This window comes from Nerophis ophidion, linkage group LG08, assembly GCF_033978795.1.
Source record: "Nerophis ophidion isolate RoL-2023_Sa linkage group LG08, RoL_Noph_v1.0, whole genome shotgun sequence".
Lineage (NCBI taxonomy): Eukaryota > Metazoa > Chordata > Actinopteri > Syngnathiformes > Syngnathidae > Nerophis > Nerophis ophidion.
The window spans coordinates 50,215,777-50,235,748 of NC_084618.1; the positions used below are offsets into that span (position 1 = coordinate 50,215,777).

A 19,972-nucleotide genomic window follows, 5' to 3' on the forward strand; every position below is an offset into this window, starting at 1 on the left:
ATACTCTTTTGGGCAGATAACTGTGGAGGTCAAAATAAAAACTGGACGCTGTACACGGCTCTTGCCCAATGTGCAAACGCAGAATGGGGCCCACCCGAGATTGTGATAAAATATCTGGAGAAAGGGCACACGTTCATGAGAGCAGATTCAATTCGTGGCTCAATCGGCTAGAAAATGAAAGCTCAAGAAAACATCTATACGTTTGATGACTTTTTAGATCTTTGCAAGACAGCATCAGGATAGATTGGTTTTCCTTTGTTTTCTCAAAATCAGCTACAAATGAGTTACTAGGGTTTGCCTTTGGAAGAGAGCTCCGCTGGCACACTCTGCAAAGGAAATACAAAATATTTGCTATTGCGACATCTAGTGGACACATTTAGAACAGCAGTCTTTCATTCAAAATTATAGTTCGTTTTATACTTCCATCCATCCATCCATTTTCTACCGCTTATACTTAACAAATTCAATTGCAGGCCGGATAAAACCTGTTTGTGGACCTAATCCGGCCCACAGGTTGTACGTTTGACACCCCTGGTCTAGTTGGTTTTAGGGTAATTCCTAAAAGTTAAAGTATATTTGTGTATAATAGAATACCATTTATTCCATTCATTGGACACTTTGAGAAATTAATTTCTGACTTTGCTTTAAACAAACTACATTTAGAATTGTGTTGATTGTTTATAAAAAGTTTACTTTAACAAAAATGTAATTCCACTGACAGACAGTTCATTTGGCTGTGCATCTTACTGCTATAGTAAGGACAGTTGACACGTATCACAATGTGATGTCTTGCACATCCCTCCATCTATTTTCTACCACTCGTCCCTTTTCGGGGTCAAGGGAGGTGCTGCAGCCTAACTTAGCTGCACTTGTGCGGAAGGCTGGGTAAAGTCGGCACCTCATCGCAGGGCCAACACAGATAGACAAACATTCATACTCACATTCACACACTAAGGCCATTTTAGTGTTGGCATTTTAGATAATCTACAAGGTGTGTATAGTTTAAAGCAAAACATATTACAGATTAAGACCAACTGACTTTCAATAATGCGTGGCCACTGCTGCTGCTCACTGCTCCCTTCAACTCCCAGGGGGTGATCAAGGCTGATGGGTCAAATGCAGAGAATAATTTCCCCGCACCTATTGTGTGTGTGACAATCATTGGTACTTTAACTTTAATACAATGAATCATCCAATGACTTGGTTGTGCTTTGGTTAAAGCCTTTATTTAGGGATAATCAAAAGTCTCGGCAGACCATTTAAGACCATTTATGCATTATCAAAGATAGCAAAAATATTTTGGTGTTTTAAAGTGAAAATATGTCTTTTATTGTAGTGTTTTGTTCAATTGTGACAAGCACATTCAAGAAAAGGTATTATTTCTATATACTGTACTAAATTCTACCATGTCTATTGACCACAAACTGCTGCTCCAGACCTGGAGTGCTCTAGCTTGCTGGAACCTGTGACGGCAGACCAAACAGGAAAAAAACAGATAAGCATCAGCGACATAAAAGTTAAATATTTTTCTGTACTTGTGTAAACCGCAAGGGGCCGTTTATCCATCCATCCATTTGCTACCGCTTATTCCCTTTTGGGGTCGATTAGTTTATTGGTTTAATCTCTGCCTGCAGGTCTGTTGTGTCTTCATGTTTCTATTTGTTACACTCCTGCAGGGCTGCTGCTGCGTGATTCGGCCACTGTGTGGACAATACTTTGATGTACCAGTGTAGTTGCTAGGTGATACCGTGATGCCCATGAATAACCACACTGTTTCTTTGTGCCAAACCTATGTTATGCAGTCAATGCTGGCACAGCATGCTGCATACTTTAGAGGCTGTCCAAGGTCGCACCTTTTTCCAAAACCAAAGTTTTCACCCGAGTGTGCTTACCTTTTTTTCTCTGGTTTACTGGTATTTGTAAGCATCTATCCTGTGTGTATCCTGTTTTTAATAAGCAATAAAGACTAGCTCTCAGCCTTCCTTCTACAATTTTACTTTATCCTGTCCAGGGGAGACTTTATGAAATTAAACGTTTGTATACTTTTTGTCTCTGTGTATTATAGGTTGCAGAAGTAGAAACAAAGGACCCAAATGAGCTTGTTGGTAAGTCTAAACACACACATTTCTGTCTTTTCACTTCAATCACTCATGATAATGCATCTGTAGATTTATTCAAAATGTACTTCGGTAAACTCATTCTGTATGTATAAAAATATGCTTATTTAATTTTACATTACCATGTAACCTTTTCTACACATTTACTGTTATAATCCTTATCTGCAAATAAATATCCCTTAGATCACAAAATTTCAGACATTTAATGACGTTATCTGAGTCTTGAACTGATCTTGTAAAACTCAAGCTCAGTAAGAAACAAACAAATAAACTGTAACTTTGGCTGTTTTGTCACTATAACCATAGAACAACTGCAAGTGGCGAAAGTGGTGCGAATGTCTGTTCTGGCTACTCAGTACAATATGGCAAAATGAGAATAAGCCAACAATAATACAAGAAAAAATACATGTTAACTAGAAAGTAAGCATCTTTTTAATTTCACAGTGTATACTAGAGGTGGGACCAAGTCATTGTTTTGCAAGTCATAAGTAAGTCTCAAGTCTTTGCCCTCAAGTATCGGGTCAAGTCCCGAGTCAAGACAAGCAGGTCCTGAGTCAAGTCCAAAGTCAAGACTGGAAAGTCTCAAGTCAAGTCCCAAGTCCTGCATTTTGAGTTTTGAGTTATTTCAAATCCACAGACTAATATATTTACACAGATTATGTATGCATTTAAAACGCTTTATTTATTTATTAAAAAATTGCATTTGAAATTGCAGGAAAAAAATAGTGCTGACGTTGCACTTCATAATAGCACTATTTACCAGTCATTTTATACATTTAACTCATTCCTTTGCAGAATAAACACATTTGAAAAATGTCTGTGAATGTGAGTGTGAATGTTGTCTATCTGTGTTGGCCCTGTAATGAGGTGGCAACTTGTCCAGGGTGTACACCGCCATCCGCCCGATTGTAGCTGAGATAGGCTCTATCGTCCCCCCGCAACCTCAAAGGTTGCATGGATGGATGGAGTCTTAAGTCATCCAATTCATGACATGAGTCTGACTCGAGTCCAAGTCATGTGACTCGAGTCAACACCTCTTATTTATAGTATAGTTGATTTCATTTTACACATTCCTCACACATAAATTTAGGGTAAGTAATTGTTTGTGTTATACTGGGTTAAATTATTTTCTTTTCAATGAAGACCGCGATTAATGTGAAAATGTCATTTACCATTTTAGCAGTTTGTCCCTGTAAAATATGTGTGATAGGAAATGTATTTCAAATGTGGCCTAATTAAGACATTAAAGTGAGAACATCCACATTTTCCCCTATTAAAAGATTAAATGGTCATGTTTTGAGTAACAGAATAAAAAAATTGAACAATTCTCATTGTTTCAGTGACATTTGGCAGCAGTCGATTTGTAAAAGACTAACTCTACTCGCATGAGTTATAAAAGGTTCTTTGTTCGCCCTTTGACTGAAAGATGGGCCTTGAAGCTCTAACACAGGAGCTGGCAGTTCTTAGTGAGTTAATCATTGTGCACACACACTCCATGCAGGTGTGTGTGAGATATCAAGCAGGAAATGAGTGATACAAGGAGTGGTGTTTTATACACCTCACAATGAGCACACATCGTGCCGACTCAGCAATTTGTTTACTCTGGCATGTAGCTGCAGGCTGTCATTAATTGCAGCATTTGCCTTTCACCTCACTGCCAGCCAAAAGACTCAAGAGCTGACTAATGTAATCATTGAAATGCACAATGGCATAAAAGCCAATGGCCCCTCCTTTTGACGAGCTTATCACAGTCTCAGTAGAATCCTTGAGGAGAGGAAATGCTGTAATTTTTAGTTCTCTACATCCCCCATCACCCACTGGTGTTATGTGGGGGATTGAGCGTGACTCATAACTGGACACTTGACATTCCGGCAGCAGCACTTGGCTCCTCTGTGGTGTCTGACAGTAAATGCCACAGTGCGCCTCCTGTCAGTGAGCTGAAGACAGCTCTTTGTCTGCTCTGTAAAGGGACACGCATTGTGCCGCTGTCCAAAGAGACCCGCAGAGCACAGATTTTGACTTTGTATCCAACAGAACAGATGGTAGTTGTGAAAAAGATTATCTGCTTTTTGTAGGCTTGGTAATAACGCTCTGTGTAGTTCCTGATTGTGCAGCTTCCATATTAAAACTTTTCACACACAAACACGTTTTTCTTGCATCAGTCGATTTTCTCTTCCAGAAGTTTGATTTGTTATTCTGTCGAACAGAGGTAGTCTTGCTTTTATCTAATCAATCCATCCATCCATTTTCTACCGCTTATTCCCTATGGGGTCATGGGGGGCGCTGGTGCCTATCTCAGTTACAATCGGGCATCTAATCATCTTTCAAAAAGCTTTATATGTTGCTGCTACAATGTGAAATTGCCTTTGACTGTGTATGCAGTTGTTGTTTTTTTACACATTGTATTAAATCTTTTATTGTCAAGGGCAACACTGTATACCTCTTAAAAAGACAGTGTACAAAGTTCAGTAGAGCTTCACACATGCTCACCCAAACAAGATCTCAAAACCGCGGGGCTTTTAACAAATTTTTTTGAGAAAATGAAATTATCAATCCTATCATTGTAGTATCGATCACATACATTGGAACCTCGATCTCAGAATCAGAAAAAAATTTATTGCCAATGTTTGAGAACGGGATCACTCATCATTTTACTTGGTGAAGTCGTGCAACATAAAACAGATATAACACAAAATAGGTAATAAAATGAGCTGTAACTGAGCTATCTGATCTTGTTATTTTTCATATGCCTGATGGCCGAGGGGAAAAACTGTTCAGGTGGCGGGAGGTGTAGGTCTGGATGGACCGTAGTCTTCTGCCTGAGGGGAAAAGGGAGAATAGTTTGTGTCCAGGGTGAAAAGAGTTAGCGGTGATCCAACCCACACGTCTCCTTGTCCTGGAGGAGAACAGGTCCTGGCGGGATAGGAGCTTGCAGCCAATAACCTTTTTAGCAGCACGTATGATGCGCCGCAGTCGATGCTTATCCCGGACTGTGGTGCCTTGAACCACACGGTGATGGAGGAGGTGAGGATGGACTCGATGATGGCTGAGTAAAACTGCACCAGCATCTCGGTCGGCACCTTAAGTTTCCTCAGCTGCCGCAGGAAGTACATCCCCTGCGGGGCCTTCTTGATGAGGGAATTGATGGTCGGCTCCCACTTGAGGTCCTGGGTGATGGTGGTGCCCAAGAAACGGAAGGAGTCCACAATGGAGAAGTGGGTGGGAGAGTCAATCAGAGTGAGGGGGGATGGTGGGGCTGTGACTTTCTGAAGTCCATGATCATCTCCACTGTTTTCTGGGTGTTCAGCTCCAGGTTGTTAAGACTGCATCAGGACGCCGGCCGGTCCACCTCTCTCCTGTAGCCGTACTTGTCGCCGCCATCCGAGATGAGCATGATGAGGATAGTGTCGTCAGCAAACTTGAGCAGCTTTACGGACTGGTGAGAGGAGGTGCAGCAGTTTGTATACAGGGAGTAGAGCCGGGGGGAAAGTACACAGCTCTGAGGAGTACCAGTGTTCATGGTTCGACTGTCCAAAACAATCTTCCCCAGCCGCACGTGCTGCCTTCGGTCCGTCAGGGAGTCATTATTCCAACTGCAGAGGGAGTCGGGCACGCTGAGCTGGTAGAGCCTGTCTCGTAGCAGTCAAGGGAGGATGGTGTTGAAGGCAGAGCTGAAGTCCACAAACAGGGTCTTGGCGTAGGTTCCTGGGGAGTCCAGATCCTCCAGGATGAAGTGAAGGGCTAGGTTCACTGCATCAACCACAGACCTGTTGGCTCTGTAGGCAAACTGTAGTGGGTCCAGGAGGGGGATGGGTGATGTCCTTGAGGTGGGGCAGGACCAAGTGCTCAAAGGACTTCATGACCACAGACGTCAGCGCCACCGGCCTGTAGTCATTAAGTCCTGTGATCCCTGGTTTCTTGGGGACAGGGACGATGATGGAGCTCTTGAAGCAGGACGGCACGCGGCATAGCTCCAGAGAGGTGTTAAAAATGTCAGTGAAGACAGGAGTCAGCTGTCCCGCGGAGTGTCTCAGGGTGGGGTGGGAGACACCATCCAGCCTGGGGGCCTTCCGCGTGCTCAGCTTCAAGAACTGTCGGCGTTCATCCTCCTCTCGGACGGAGAGGACCTTTGATTAAGTCCTGTGATGTCCTTGGCGTCCTTTAAGTCCTTTAATGAAGTGCTGGCGTTGGTGGGGAGAGCAAAGCTTTGAAGAGCTGAAGGCCGTTCGTGACGACAGTAATTTTGTGTTGAGGCCCTGAGCGAGAGTCTGGACATTCAGGGCCTGGGGGGCTTTGGGCTTATAGTTCGTAAGGGGCCCTGGCCCTCTCCACACGGCTGCAGAGTCATTGGAGCTGAACTGTTCCTGTCGACGGTTAGAGTACACAGATTTAGCTTTCTCCACTTCCCTGTTGAAGTGGTCCTTCGCTTCTCTGTCGGTACTCCGGTCCCCGCTCCTCTATACAGCCTCTTTCTTCTTGCGCAGCTTGGGTGTGAACCAAGGTTTGTCCTTGTTATAACAAGCCCTGGTGCGCGTTGGAATGATTCGCGCCTCATTGAACTGTATGTATGAGGTCACTGTGTCCGTCTACTCGTCCAGATTGTCCGTGGCCGCTCCAATTGCCTCCCACTCTGTCGTCTCCAAACATGCGAGCAGCTCCCCCACAGCCTTAGCGGTGTACTTCTTAATGGTCCTCGTAACAGGTTTAGCCAGTTTCAGTCTCTGTCTGTATGAAGGGATTAAGTGCACCATAACGTGATCTGATAGTCCGATACCAGCGCGCGAGACTGCATGGTATGCCTTACTTATTGTAGTGTAACAGCGATCCAAAGTGTTCTCCTCCTATACATGGGTAATTCCTGGCTCAAATTTCCTTTGTTAAAGTCACCAAGCACGATAACAAGAGAGTCCGGAAAAGACCATTCCACATATAAGATCTGGCCTGCAAGCGTGCGCTGAGCGTCATGCACGTCTGCGCTGGGCGGTATGTAGGCAGCCACCAGTATGAATGAAACGATCTCACGTGGTGAGTAAAAGGGCTAACAGTGAATGAAAATATATTCCAGAGCAGGACAGAAGTGTTGGGTTATCACCATCACGTCTGTACACTAGTTGCTGTTGACGAAGAAGCAGACTCCACCGCCTCTTGCTTTGCCAAAGAGCCCCGGGTCTCGGTCCGCGTAGAGAAGATGAAAGCCTTGCAGTTGAACCGCGCTGTCCGGGACACTCGTGCTCAGCCACTTTTCCGTGAAGCACAAAACACAAGATGAGGAAAAGTCCTTTTTCTTTTCATCAGCAACGCTAGCTCGTCCATCTTGTCGGATGTAACCCCCGTCTGCGTATACGGACAAGGGCTTCTGCTCCCTTTCCTCTTCGGTGCAGTTTCCCTCTTTTGATCAAAGAATGGACCAAATCCGCAGCTGACGCTATGACCGGTAATACGTCCATAGGGGTGGTTGATGTAATGTTCAGTAGTTCTTCGCGGGTGTAAGAGCACATGGACACACAATTTACACACAATAACAAACAAAACCGACCGCATGATAGCACCGAGGCAGCCGTGATCGGCGCCATGATGATCATACGATCTTAATGATCTAAGATGATCCAAGAACTTAATTGAGTCGTCAATGTGGTTCGCCAACCAAAATTTTTTATAATTGGTATAGTGGAGCAGTGTTCCTCATTAGAATCAATGTAAGCATAAATAGTTGGTTCTGGCCTCGACAAAAAGCCCTACTTCCAGTAAAAAATTGCACTTGTGCGTGCATGTCTCTCTCGCTCTCTCTCTCTATCTCTTACTCTCGCTCTCTCTCTCTCTGTCTCTCTCTCTCTCTCAAACCAACATAACAAAGGGGTAATCGCTCAACAATCTCGTTTTTTATCCAAACATTACAGCAAGCTAAAACTGCAAGACAGAGTTTGGACTCATATGAAGCGTTTCTGATCACACAGCGATCTCTTAGACATAGCTCACATAGTTCTGATTTGCACAAGATACGACAATTGTGGAAATTAACTCGTCAGAAGTGCTGCCAGCCTCGAAGCTTTTCAAAATGGCCGCGCCGGTGTGTAGAGAATGTAAACCGGATGCGACATAGGGATGTGAGATCAAATCTGTCCAGAACTTTTTGAGTTATGTTTGTAACAACCAGACTATCAAACCCATGGCAAAAACATGACCTCTTTGGCAGAGGTAAGAAAGTCTGCGTTCTGCAAAGCAAAGCTCAGCACTTTTGTCTCGAGCATTTCTAAGGTGACACAGAGCCAGCCCGTCACGTCGCAGCGCATGGACGGAAATCACCAAAAAACTGTATATGGCGGCAATAAGAGTAAACTTAAAAAACGTCTTGATGAATATTCAATCCATTCATCTATTTTCCTACGCTTGTCTCTCTTGATGTCGTGGGGGTGCTGAAGCCTATCCAGCTGCACTTTGGCGGGAGGCTGAGACTCCCTGGACATATCAGCACTTCATAAACCGTCACCCAGAAAACATAGTTTAAGCCATCAAAGCCAAACATCAGTTTGTGAGGTATTTACAGTGGGGCAAAAAAGTATTTAGTCAGCCACCGATTGTGCAAGTTCTCCCACTTAAAATGAGGTCTGTAATTTTCATCATAGGTACACTTCAACTGTGAAAGACAGAATGTGAAAAAAAAAATCCAGGAATTCACATTGTAGGAATTTGAAATAATTTATTTGTAAATTATGGCGGAAAATAAGTATTTGGTCAACCATTCAAAGCTCTCACTGATGGAAAGAGGTTTTGGCTCAAAATCTCACGATACATGGCCCCATTCATTCTTTCCTTAACACGGCTCAATCGCACTGTCCCCCTAGCAGAAAAACAGCCCCAAAGCATGATGTTTCCACCCCCATGCTTCACAGTAGGTATGGTGTTCTTGGGATGCAACTCAGTATTCTTCTTCCTTCAAACACGACGAGTTGAGTTTATACCAAAAATTTCTATTTAGGTTTCATCTGACCACATGACATTCTCCCAATCCTCCGCTGTATCATCCATGTGCTCTCTGGCAAACTTCAAACGGGCCTGGACATGCACTGGCTTAAACAGGGGGACACGTCTGTCACTGCAGGATTTGATTCCCTGTCGGCGTAGTGTGTTACTGATGGTAACATTTTTTACTTTGGTCCCAGCTCTCTGCAGGTCATTCACCAGGTACCCCGGTGTGGTTCTGGGATTTTTGCTCACCGTTCTCATGATAATTTTGACCCCACAGGATGAGATCTTGCGTGGAGCCCCAGATCGAGGGAGATTATCAGTGGTCTTGTATGTCTTCCATTTTCTGATAATTGCTCCCACAGTTGATTTTTTCACACCAAGCTGCTTGCCTATTGTAGATTCACTCTTCACGTCTGGTGCAGGTCTACAATTCTTTTCCTGGTGTCCTTTGACAGCTCTTTGGTCTTGGCCATAGTGGAGTTTGGAGTCTGACTGTTTGAGGCTGTGGACAGGTGTCTTTTATATAGATAATGAGTTCAAACAAGTGCCATTAATACAAGTAACGAGTGGAGGACAGAAGAGCTTCTTAAAGAAGAAGTTACAGGTCTGTGAGAGCCAGAGATCTTCCTTGTTTGAAGTGACTAAATACTTATTTTCCACCATAATTTTCAAATAATTTATTGAAAATTCCTACAATGCGAATTCCTGGATTTTTTTTCACATTCTCTCTCACAGTTGAAGTGTACCTATGATGAAAATTACAGACCTCTGTCATCATTTTAAGTGGGAGACCTTGCACAATCGGTGGCTGACTAAATACTTTTTTGCCCCACTGTACATTGTTAAGTTAAATTGTTAGTTAACTTTTCTTAGAAACAGCATATTCCAGACTGATATAAACATTGTTTGTCAGAAAGTAAAAGTTGAAAGACACTGAAGTGCAGTGGTTCTTTTTTCAGTGATGTACCCCCTGTGAACATTTTTTTAATTTAAGGACCCCCTAATCAGAGCAAAGCATTTTTGGTTGAAAAAAAGAGATAAAGAGGTAAAACACAGCACTATATCATTAGTTTCTGATTTATTAAATTGTATAACAGTGCAAGATATTTCTAATTTGTAGTGGTCTTTCTTGAACTATTTGGAAAAAAAGATAAAAATAACTAAAAACTTGTTGAAAAATAAACTAGTGATTCAATTATAAATAAAGATTTCTACACATAGAAGTAATCATCAACTTAAAGTGCCCTCTTTGGGGATTGCAATAAAGATCCATCTGGATTCATGAACTTAATTCTAAACATTTCTTCACAAAAAAAGAAATCTTTAACATCAATATTTATGGAACATGTCCACAAAAAATTCTAGCTGTCAACACCGAATACTGTTTTCACAGTTTGTGAACTTACATTCATATTTTGTTGAAGTATTATTCAATAAATATATTTATAAAGGATTTTTGAAATGTTGCTATTTTTAGAATACTTAAAAAAAATATCACATACCCCTTGGCATACCTTCAAGTACCCCTAGGGGTTCGCGTACCCCAATATGAGAACAACAGCTTTAGCGAAAATTTGTTGTTATAAATAAATAAATGGGTTGTACTTGTATAGCGCTTTTCTACTTTCAAGGTACTCAAAGCACTTTGACACTACTTCCACATTCACCCATTCACACACACATTCACACTGATGGGAGGGAGCTGCCATGCAAGGCGCTAACCAGCACCCATCAGGAGCAAGGGTGAAGTGTCTTGCTCAGGACACAACGGACGTGACGAGTTTGGTATCAGGTGGGGATTGAACCAGGGACCCTCGGGTTGCACACGACCACTCTACCACTGCACCACGTGTTGGCACTCGATTAAGTTTTTTCTCAATTCACTGGATACAGTGGATGTTCCTACACTTAAAAATACATGTTTGTTGTATGATTACAACATTTAGCATCGTGTTTGTGTTCAATTACAGTAAGTGTGTTCATCCTAAACATTCCTGCCACCTCATTTTACATACTATTACATTTTTAAGTCTTTTTTGTTTTTGGGATGTGTACCACAATATCATACTGTGATACAAGCGGTAGGAAATGGATGGATGGAATATCGTCCTGTCGGAGTTTGATATCGTTGCATCACTGCTTACTTTCGGCTGTAACCATACTTTTTATAATTTGATCAAGCATTTAGTTCTTGTGTTGTTTCTAGCTAGCTTAGCGACGAGCTTAGCTATTAGCATGCCTGCCTCTGTTTGTTTTCGATGTGTAACATGTTAACATGTTTAGTCCTCATACTTGATCATGATAGTTAAGATATTAAAATGTGCAGTTTATTTTCTGTAATGGAGGTGATTAGTATTAACTTACGGAAGCAGCTCTATACTAAATGTGGAGATACACAAATAGCTGCCAGCTTGTCAGTCGGGGAACTAAAATTAATACAGTAGCCATTATTACATTAGCCATAGATGATTTTGGCATTAAAAGGCATTAATTGGTAATGCCTATTACATACTTTTTCAAGAAATTTGGTGACACATCCCTAATTATGATTATTCTCTGGTGGATTGTAACCAGATTGCATTAAAATGCAATGAACAGAAACGAAAACAAGAGAGAAAAAATGTATCCTTTTTTTTTCCTAAAAAAAACTATTTTATCTCAAAAACTGTAGTTTTATAATTTCAAAGTTTGTCCAAAACATTGACATTGCATTTCATATCGATATGTATAGGGGGGAGGAGGGGTATTGCAATAGGATTTATTTCCTATATCTCCGGCTCAATGTGAACAAAGCCAGAAGATCCAAAGGGCTGTCAGTGAAAACACGCTGAACCGCTACTCAGATTAATAAGCGTGTTTTCATGCTGACTGGAGTCAAAATATAATTTGACGGCATCAATTATAGGCTGGCTTTGAAAAGATATTGCAGCATTGCCCTGCTAAAATACACAACCATCATCGGCACCTCAGCTATAAGAGAAGCTCCAAAAGACACCCCCCTCAAACTCTGTTAAAACATCAGCACAGCTTCAATGGTGCACCATCAGGGGGAGATGCTGCTCCTCCTGAACTTTCTAGACAAGCAGGGGAGATGTTGGTGGCAAGTCTGTACAGATATATGTGAGCCCATAGTCCCGCATGAGCAGCAGACCAAGGTAAAATGCATAGGGGCTGTTTAAAAGCATTCATCAGTATGCAGGAGCAGCCGTCCTTTACACAGAACCATAAAGTTATACTTTGACACAATCCAACACAAAACTCACTGCTGAGTCCTGACCATTGATATTTACAACTGGACATTAAAAAAAAAAAAAAAAATGCGTGCTGCCTATCAAAAAACCCACATACATTTAGGTTTTTTGTGTGCTGTATGCTTTCAACAGAAGAGCAAATTTCCCTTTTGGGACTGATGTTATTATAGTGAATAAATCAGTCAATCCCTCATCTTATTTACGACACATTTTTTAATACCAGGCAAAAATCAATTGCTTACTTATGATTGAACATTAGGGCTGTGAATCTTTGGGTGTCCCACGATTCGATTCAATATCGATTCTTGGGTCACTATTTGATTCAAAATCGATTTTTTTTTTTCCAATTCATTACGATCCTCGATTCAAAAACGATTTTTTTCCCGATTCAAAAGGATTCTCTATTCATTCATTACATACGATTTCAGCAGGATCTACCCCAGTCTGCTGACATGCAAGCAGAGTAGTAGATTTTTGTAAAAAGCTTTTATAATTGTAAAGGACAATGTTTTATCAACTGATTGCAATCATGTAAATTAGTTTTTAACTATTAAACAAACCAAACATATGACTTATTTTATATTTGTGAAGATATTGGACACATTGTGTTGTCAAGCTTATGAGATGCGATGCAAATGTAAGCCACTGTGACACTATTGTTCTTTTTTTTTACTTTTATAAATCAATCCATCCATCCATCCATTTTCTACCGCCTATTCCCTTTGGGGGCGCTGGCGCCTAGCTCAGCTACAATCAGGCGGAAGGCGGGGTACACCCTGGACAAGTTGCAACCTTATAAATGTCTAATGATAATGTAAATGAGGGATTTTTAATCACTGATATGTTTAAATTATAACTAATATTGATACTGTTGTTGATAATATTCATTTTTGTTTCACTACTTTTAGATTGTTTTGTGTCATATTGGTGTGTCCTCTCAATTGCTCTGTTGATTGCAGTTCTGAGTGTTGCTGGGTCAGGTTTGGTTTTGGAATTGGATTGCATTATGGTATTGCTGTGTATTGTTTTGTAGGGTTGATAAAAAAAAAAAAATCCATCCATCCATTTTCTACCGCTTATTCTCTTTGGGGTCACAGGGGGCGCTAGTGCCTATCTTAGCTACAATCGGGCGGAAGGTGGCGTACACCCTGAACAAGTCGCCGCTTCATCGCAGGGCCAACACAGATAGACAACACTCACACTCACATTCACACACTAGGGCCAATGTAGTGTTGCCAATCAACCTATCCCCAGGTGCATGTCTTTTAGAAGTGGTAGGAAGCCGGAGTACCCGGAGGGAACCCACGCATTCACGGGGAGAACAAGCAAACTCCACACAGAAAGATCCCGAGCCCGGGATTGAACCCTGACTACTCAAGACCTTCGTATTGTGAGGCAGACGCACTAACCCCTCTTCCACAGTGAAAGAAAAATTGATTTAAAAAAAAAATGAGAATCGATTCTGAATCGCAGAACGTGAGAATCGCGATTCGAATTAGAATCGATTTTTTCCCACACCCCTATTGAACACGCTTTTAAATAATGGCGCACCAAGTTGGAACATGTTAATTCATGCGTTTTTTGTGAACATGCACAATATTTTGGGTTATTTCATTCCCCAATGCTAAATTCCTCTAACAAGTTTTCGTATGAAAATGTAGTTTTATGTGACAGAAGGAAAATAAATAATTATAATTTCATTTTAGCCACCCCCCAGAGAAATATCATTGTAGAATGAAAGACTAATAAAATATTGCACATTATAATAACCAATGTAGAAAGAGTGATGGTGGACATTCCTCGAAGTTTGGCTTAAAAACATGTTCAGCTTGCTAAGCTTTAAGTCATACGCTCTGCTGCTTGAGTAAATGTCCAGTCAAGTTTTTACTTGTCTAAAATATTCACGCACATATGCGACACGCTGAGGATCACAGACACTTGAATGAGTATGAAAGCGGTGTGTCTGGTTTGGGTATAGATAGTGTGACAATGAGGAATGTCTAGCCTCGAGTCAGAATAGGTACAAAACAAGCGAATGTTCCAATGTGAATTATGGAGGGGAAAAGGATCCTCCCTTTTCTGTACCAGCTCCAAACAGTTGCCACTCCCTGACAGGGGCATGCCTTTTTACTGCCATCTTCCAATAAACAAAAACAAATAAAAACACTGCTTGGAAATATCAAACCCTGTCTGGCCCTTGGTTTATATTTGTATCATTTAACTATTTTTTGTAAATCACACTCTTAAGCTGTGACTTTCCTCTTGTTTTCCCTGCACTTTTATAACACTCTGTTCTTGGTTCATCCAACCTTAGCATGTAAAGACTTGCAACAACACAGGGCAGAATAAGATTTAAACAGCTTGTCTTTTCTTTCTCTTGGACAGCTCTCTTCTCAGAGAAGGTGAGAAACATGTCACCTGATGAGATCAGAATTCCACCAGAGCCCCCAGGACGCTGCTCAATTCAGCTACAGGTAGCTACTCCATAGTTGAATTATCACAGATCCACATAAATGCCCATTACAGTCATCTTTGTCCAAACATAAATCCACTTTTTTTTTTCAAGTGATTTTATAATCCAAAGGGTACCATAGTTATGTATCTAATGAGAGGCTCTTGTTGATGTTGTTGGGCTTGTGTAACTTTGAGATCATCTTCCCTCTGGAATAGTTTTGTTTGCACCCACAGTTTGCAGGTAATACAGGTTGCAGGTAATACAATTTGACATGGTGCATAATTGCCTCTCGCTGCCTAAGTAATGGTCTATACATGCGTTTCTGTCAAAGTATAATTTGTGTAAGATTATTTTGAAGAAGAATCTGCTAGGAAACGAGATTAAGAATTTGGGTTTTGAGAGTATTTTTTTCTTTTTGTGGCTGTACATCAGACAGTCTAAGGGCATAATGTTTTTCAGCAGATACTCTGAGGCCCAAATGCAATTGTAAAATTCAATTCAAATTGTATCCTTGAGTAATGTAGTTCACTTCCGTGTACAATTTCACTTGTAAATAGATCAGTCAATTAAGTAATAATGATCGATCACAGAAAAATAGCATACCACCAAATGGCATTAACATTAAAACCTATGCAATGATATAATGCATCCAGAAAGTATTCACAGCGCTTAACTTTTCCTCACATTATGTTTCAGCATTATTCTAAAATGTAATTAAGTTTTGTCCTCAGAATTCTGCAGACAATACCCCATAATGACAATGTGAAAATGTTTTTTAGAGTTTTTTGCAAATGTAGTAAAAATAAAAAAATAAAACATCACGTTTACATTCACAGCCTTTGCTCAATACTTTGTTGATGCACTTTTGCCATCTATTATAGCCTCAAGTTTTTTTTAAATATGCCACAAGCTTGGCACACCTATATTTGGGCAGTTTCGCCTATCCCTCTTAGCCTTACCTTTAAAGCTCCATCAGGTTGGATCGGGAAGCTTCTGTGCTCAGCTATTTTCAGATATCTCCAGAGATGTTCAATTGAATTCAAGTCAGGGCTCTGGCTGAGCCACTCAAAGACATATACAGAGTTGTCCTGAAGCCGTTCCTTTGGTGTCTTGACTGTGTGTGTTGTTGTCCTGCAAAAAGATGAACTGTTGCCCCAGTCTCTAGAGCAGGTTTTCATATAGGATGTTTTTGTACATTGCATTCCTTTTTCCCTCTATCCTGACGAGTCTCCCAGTTCCTGCAGCTGATAAACATTCCCACAACATGATGCTGCCACAACTAGTCTTCACTGTAGGGACGGTGTTGGCCTGGTGCTGAGCGGTGCCTGGTTTCCTCCAAACATGACACCTGGCACTCACACTAAAGGGTTCAATCTTTGTCTCATCAGACTAGAGAATTTTGTTCCTCATGGTCTGAGAGTCTTTTTGGTGCATTTTGGCAAACTCCAAGCGGGCTGCCATGTGCTTTTTCACTAAGAAATGCCTTCTGCCTGGGCTCTCTACTATACAGGTCTGATTAGTGGATTGCTGCAGCTTGGGCTGGGCGGTATAGACCAAAACTCATATTCTGATATATTTTGGCAGAATACCAAACTATATACAGTATATTGCGATATTTTTTATGGAAAGTGAATTAAGGCAGAGTTAAACCCAAACATATAGGTCAAGTTGTTTTATTGAAACTAATACTTAACATGGGAAATTATGTAGAATGTTTAAAGTTCCATGCAAAGATAATTCAGATTAGCATATTAAAAAGCTTTTAATATAAGAATAGGAAAGTCTAATATTCAATCTTCTTTCAAACAAACTTTTAGCTATTCTCAAACCCTTAGCTAATACCAAAAACACAAAATAACTAAATATAAAATAGAGTCCCTGGTTTGAGAGGAAATTTCAAATTTCAGCTGAAAATAATTGACCTTCAACAACAACTTTTTTTTAGCTTAACATTTTTAGAAGACTGTTTACTCAAAAATTAAAGCCAGGAACACTAAAAGGTCAACTGCGGGATGCTGTGTTGCAAATAACAATAATGTCATTGCAGCTAAACACCCTTTCAGATATTTTATTTCCTTTCACATTGTGCATTTGCTGTGGCAATGCTTCTTTAGCAAAGTATTTGTGACTGGAAAACTCATGTACAAAGTTAATTATTTCTGGCAACTTTTTAAATTAATTTTTTCATACCGTCGCAACTGGGAACATATCTATTTACACATCGTTTTCAGGTGCATCCATCCCTCTCACTTTGTTGATTTAATAGAATCTCGTAAATTGCAACTCGCCACACTGCTGTCATGAATGCATGTTGCCTGATTAATGCAGAGTGACCATCGGGTTCTTGGTCACTTCCCTGACTAGGGCCTTTCTCCCCCGATCGCTCAATTTAGACGGCCAGCCAGCTCTAGGAAGAGTCCTGGTGCTTCCAAAGGATGATGGAGGCAATTAACAGAGTACCTTCAAGAAAGCAGATGTTCTTCTATACCCTTCCCCAGATATGTGCCTCGATACAATCCTGTTTAGTAGGTCTACAGCAGGGCTATTCAACTACATAATGAAGAAGGCCGCAGTTTCAAGAGTCCAAGGGCTCAGGGACCATCAAAATGTGAATGTTTCGTCAGAAAGTGCCCCTGTAAGTTATTTTCCTTTGACTTAGTTTACTTAATTACAAAGTAAACACAATTACTTTCATACTGCACTGCCAATAAAATCATTATTCTGCCCTCGCTACTCGATTCCAGCCTGTGCAGCTAGTTTACATTATAAAGAAACAGCAGCTACAGACGTTTAGTTGGGGATTGATGTTCCTTCTTTTAATTATTTTCCTTCTTCAGTCTTATTTCTCTATTTTCTTTAGAATTTAGGATTGTAAGACTGAAAATATAAACATTGCAAAAGTGTAGCATCTATTGTGTATTTCACACAAATAAAATAGGTTTACTGTTAATCCATTCACACAACTACATACAGTGGGGAAAAAAAAGTATTTAGTCAGCCACCGATTGTGCACGTTCTCCCACTTAAAATGATGACAGAGGTCTGTAATTTTCATCATAGGTACACTTCAACTGTGAGAGACAGAATATGAAAAAAAAAATCCAGGAATTGACATTGTAGGAATTTGAAAGATTTTATTTGTAAATTATGGTGGAAAATAAGTATTTGGTCAACCATTCAAAGCGCTCACTGATGGAAGGAGGTTTTGGCTCAAAATCTGACGATACATGGCCCCATTCTAGGGCTGGGCGATATTGACTTTTAATATCGCAATATTTTTATGCAATATACGATATATATTACAATATTTTGCCTTGGCCTTAAATCAGTGGTTCTTAACCTTGTTGGAGGTACCGAACCCCACTAATTTCATAAGCACATTCACCGAACCCTTCTTTAGTGAAAAATAAAATGTTATTTTTTTTTTTTTCAAATTCAAGACAAAGTCATATGTTTTTGGTAACACTTTAGTATGGGGAACATATTTTAAGTAACAAAGACTTAATTTAAAAGGGTTTGGGTCAGGGCCAGTGTTAGAGGGTTAGAGTTATAATAAGGCTATGCCGAATAAGGCATTAATAAGTACTTAATAATGACTATTTAAGAGCCAAAATGTTACTAACTTGCAAGTTAATAACCAACTAATTCATGGTGAATATGTTCCCCGTACTAAAGTGTTACCATGTTTTTTTAACTGGTGCACAAAATGAGCCGTGCATGAACATCACCTTGTTCAAACAACAAAACCAACACAGTGCATAAACTCACAACAAATTACACACCTGCAAATCAGTGTGACTTCTGATGTTGCCATATCCGTAATACGCCGATAGCTAGAAGTTTTTATGTACACGATGAGTCGGGTGTGTTTTGACCTCCGCCAAATCCCTGAGGCCGACTCACCGAACCCCTAGGGTTCGATCGAACCCAGGTTTAGAACCACTGCCTTTAATGAACACTTCATGCATATAGACACAACAGTATGATGATTCTATGTGTCTACATTAAAACATTCTTCTTCATACTGCATTGATATATGCTCCTTTTAAATGTTCATGCAGAGAGGGAAATCACAAGTAAGTCAATTGACCAAAACTGTATTCATTAAATACTCTTCATTCTCTCACGGGTGACTTTTTAAATGAAAGATCAAATTAATAGTGTTGCTACCTTTTTGTAGTAACACTTTTGCTGCATACTTTGCATTGATTGATTGATACTTTCATTAGTAGATTGCACAGTACAGTACATATTCCGTACAATTGACCACTAAATGGTAACACCCCAATAAGTTTTTCAACTCGTTTAAGTCGAGGTCCACCTTCATCAATTCATGGTACAAATATATACTATCAGCATAATACAGTCATCACACAGGTTAATCATCATAGTATATACATTGAACAGTATATTGCTGTTGTCTGCTGAATATCTTCCTACTTGAAGACAAACCACCGCCAGATGATGGACCCCCTGCTCTTTATGTTGGGCATTTATTGTTCTTCCTTCATTTGTGATAAGTTTCGCACCATCTCTCTCTCTCTCTGCTCGGCGAGAGCTATGACGCTAGTCGCGAGAGTATGTGACGTATGTATATACTAAATGCACTGGGCATAATAAACACAACATTATTAATATTGCTACTACGGATAATTTGATAAAAAATTCCCTAAAACAGCCCACTACCTATAATATAGGTTTTTTAAACATAAGATCATTGTCTCCCAAAACGTTGTTAGTTAATGATATCATCAGAGACAACAATCTTAAGGTCATCGGTCTCAGCGAAACCTGGCTTGAACCAAACGACTTTTTTGCGCTAAACGAGGCATGTCCTCCTAACTTTACACATGCGCATATTGCCCGTCCTCTGAAAAGGGGTGGGGGGGTTGCACTAATATACAACGAAAACTTTAACCTTAGTCCTAAAATAAATAATAATTATAAATCATTTGAGGTGCTTACTATGAGGTCTGTCACACCGCTGCCTCTACACCTGGCTGTTATCTACCGCCCTCCAGGGCCCTATTCGGACTTTATCAATGAATTCTCAGAGTTTGTTGCTGATCTAGAGACACACGCCGATAATATAATCATAATGGGGGACTTTAATATCCATATGAATACCCCATCGGACCCACCGTGCGTAGCGCTCCAGATTATAATTGATAGCTGTGGTCTCA

At 40.5% G+C, this 19,972-nt stretch overlaps 1 protein-coding gene across 4 annotated transcripts in view; it reads left to right on the forward strand.

Moving 5' to 3' along the window:
* Positions 1–19,972, forward strand: part of sap30bp (SAP30 binding protein) — a 48,043-nt gene that overhangs the window by 10,021 nt on the left and 18,050 nt on the right. For all 4 annotated transcript variants that reach the window (XM_061908817.1, XM_061908818.1, XM_061908819.1 and 1 more), the window contains exons 4-5: positions 2,066–2,105; positions 14,720–14,808. In XM_061908817.1, coding sequence (XP_061764801.1) covers positions 2,066–2,105; positions 14,720–14,808 — 129 coding nt within the window. The remainder of the gene's footprint in view (positions 1–2,065; positions 2,106–14,719; positions 14,809–19,972) is intronic.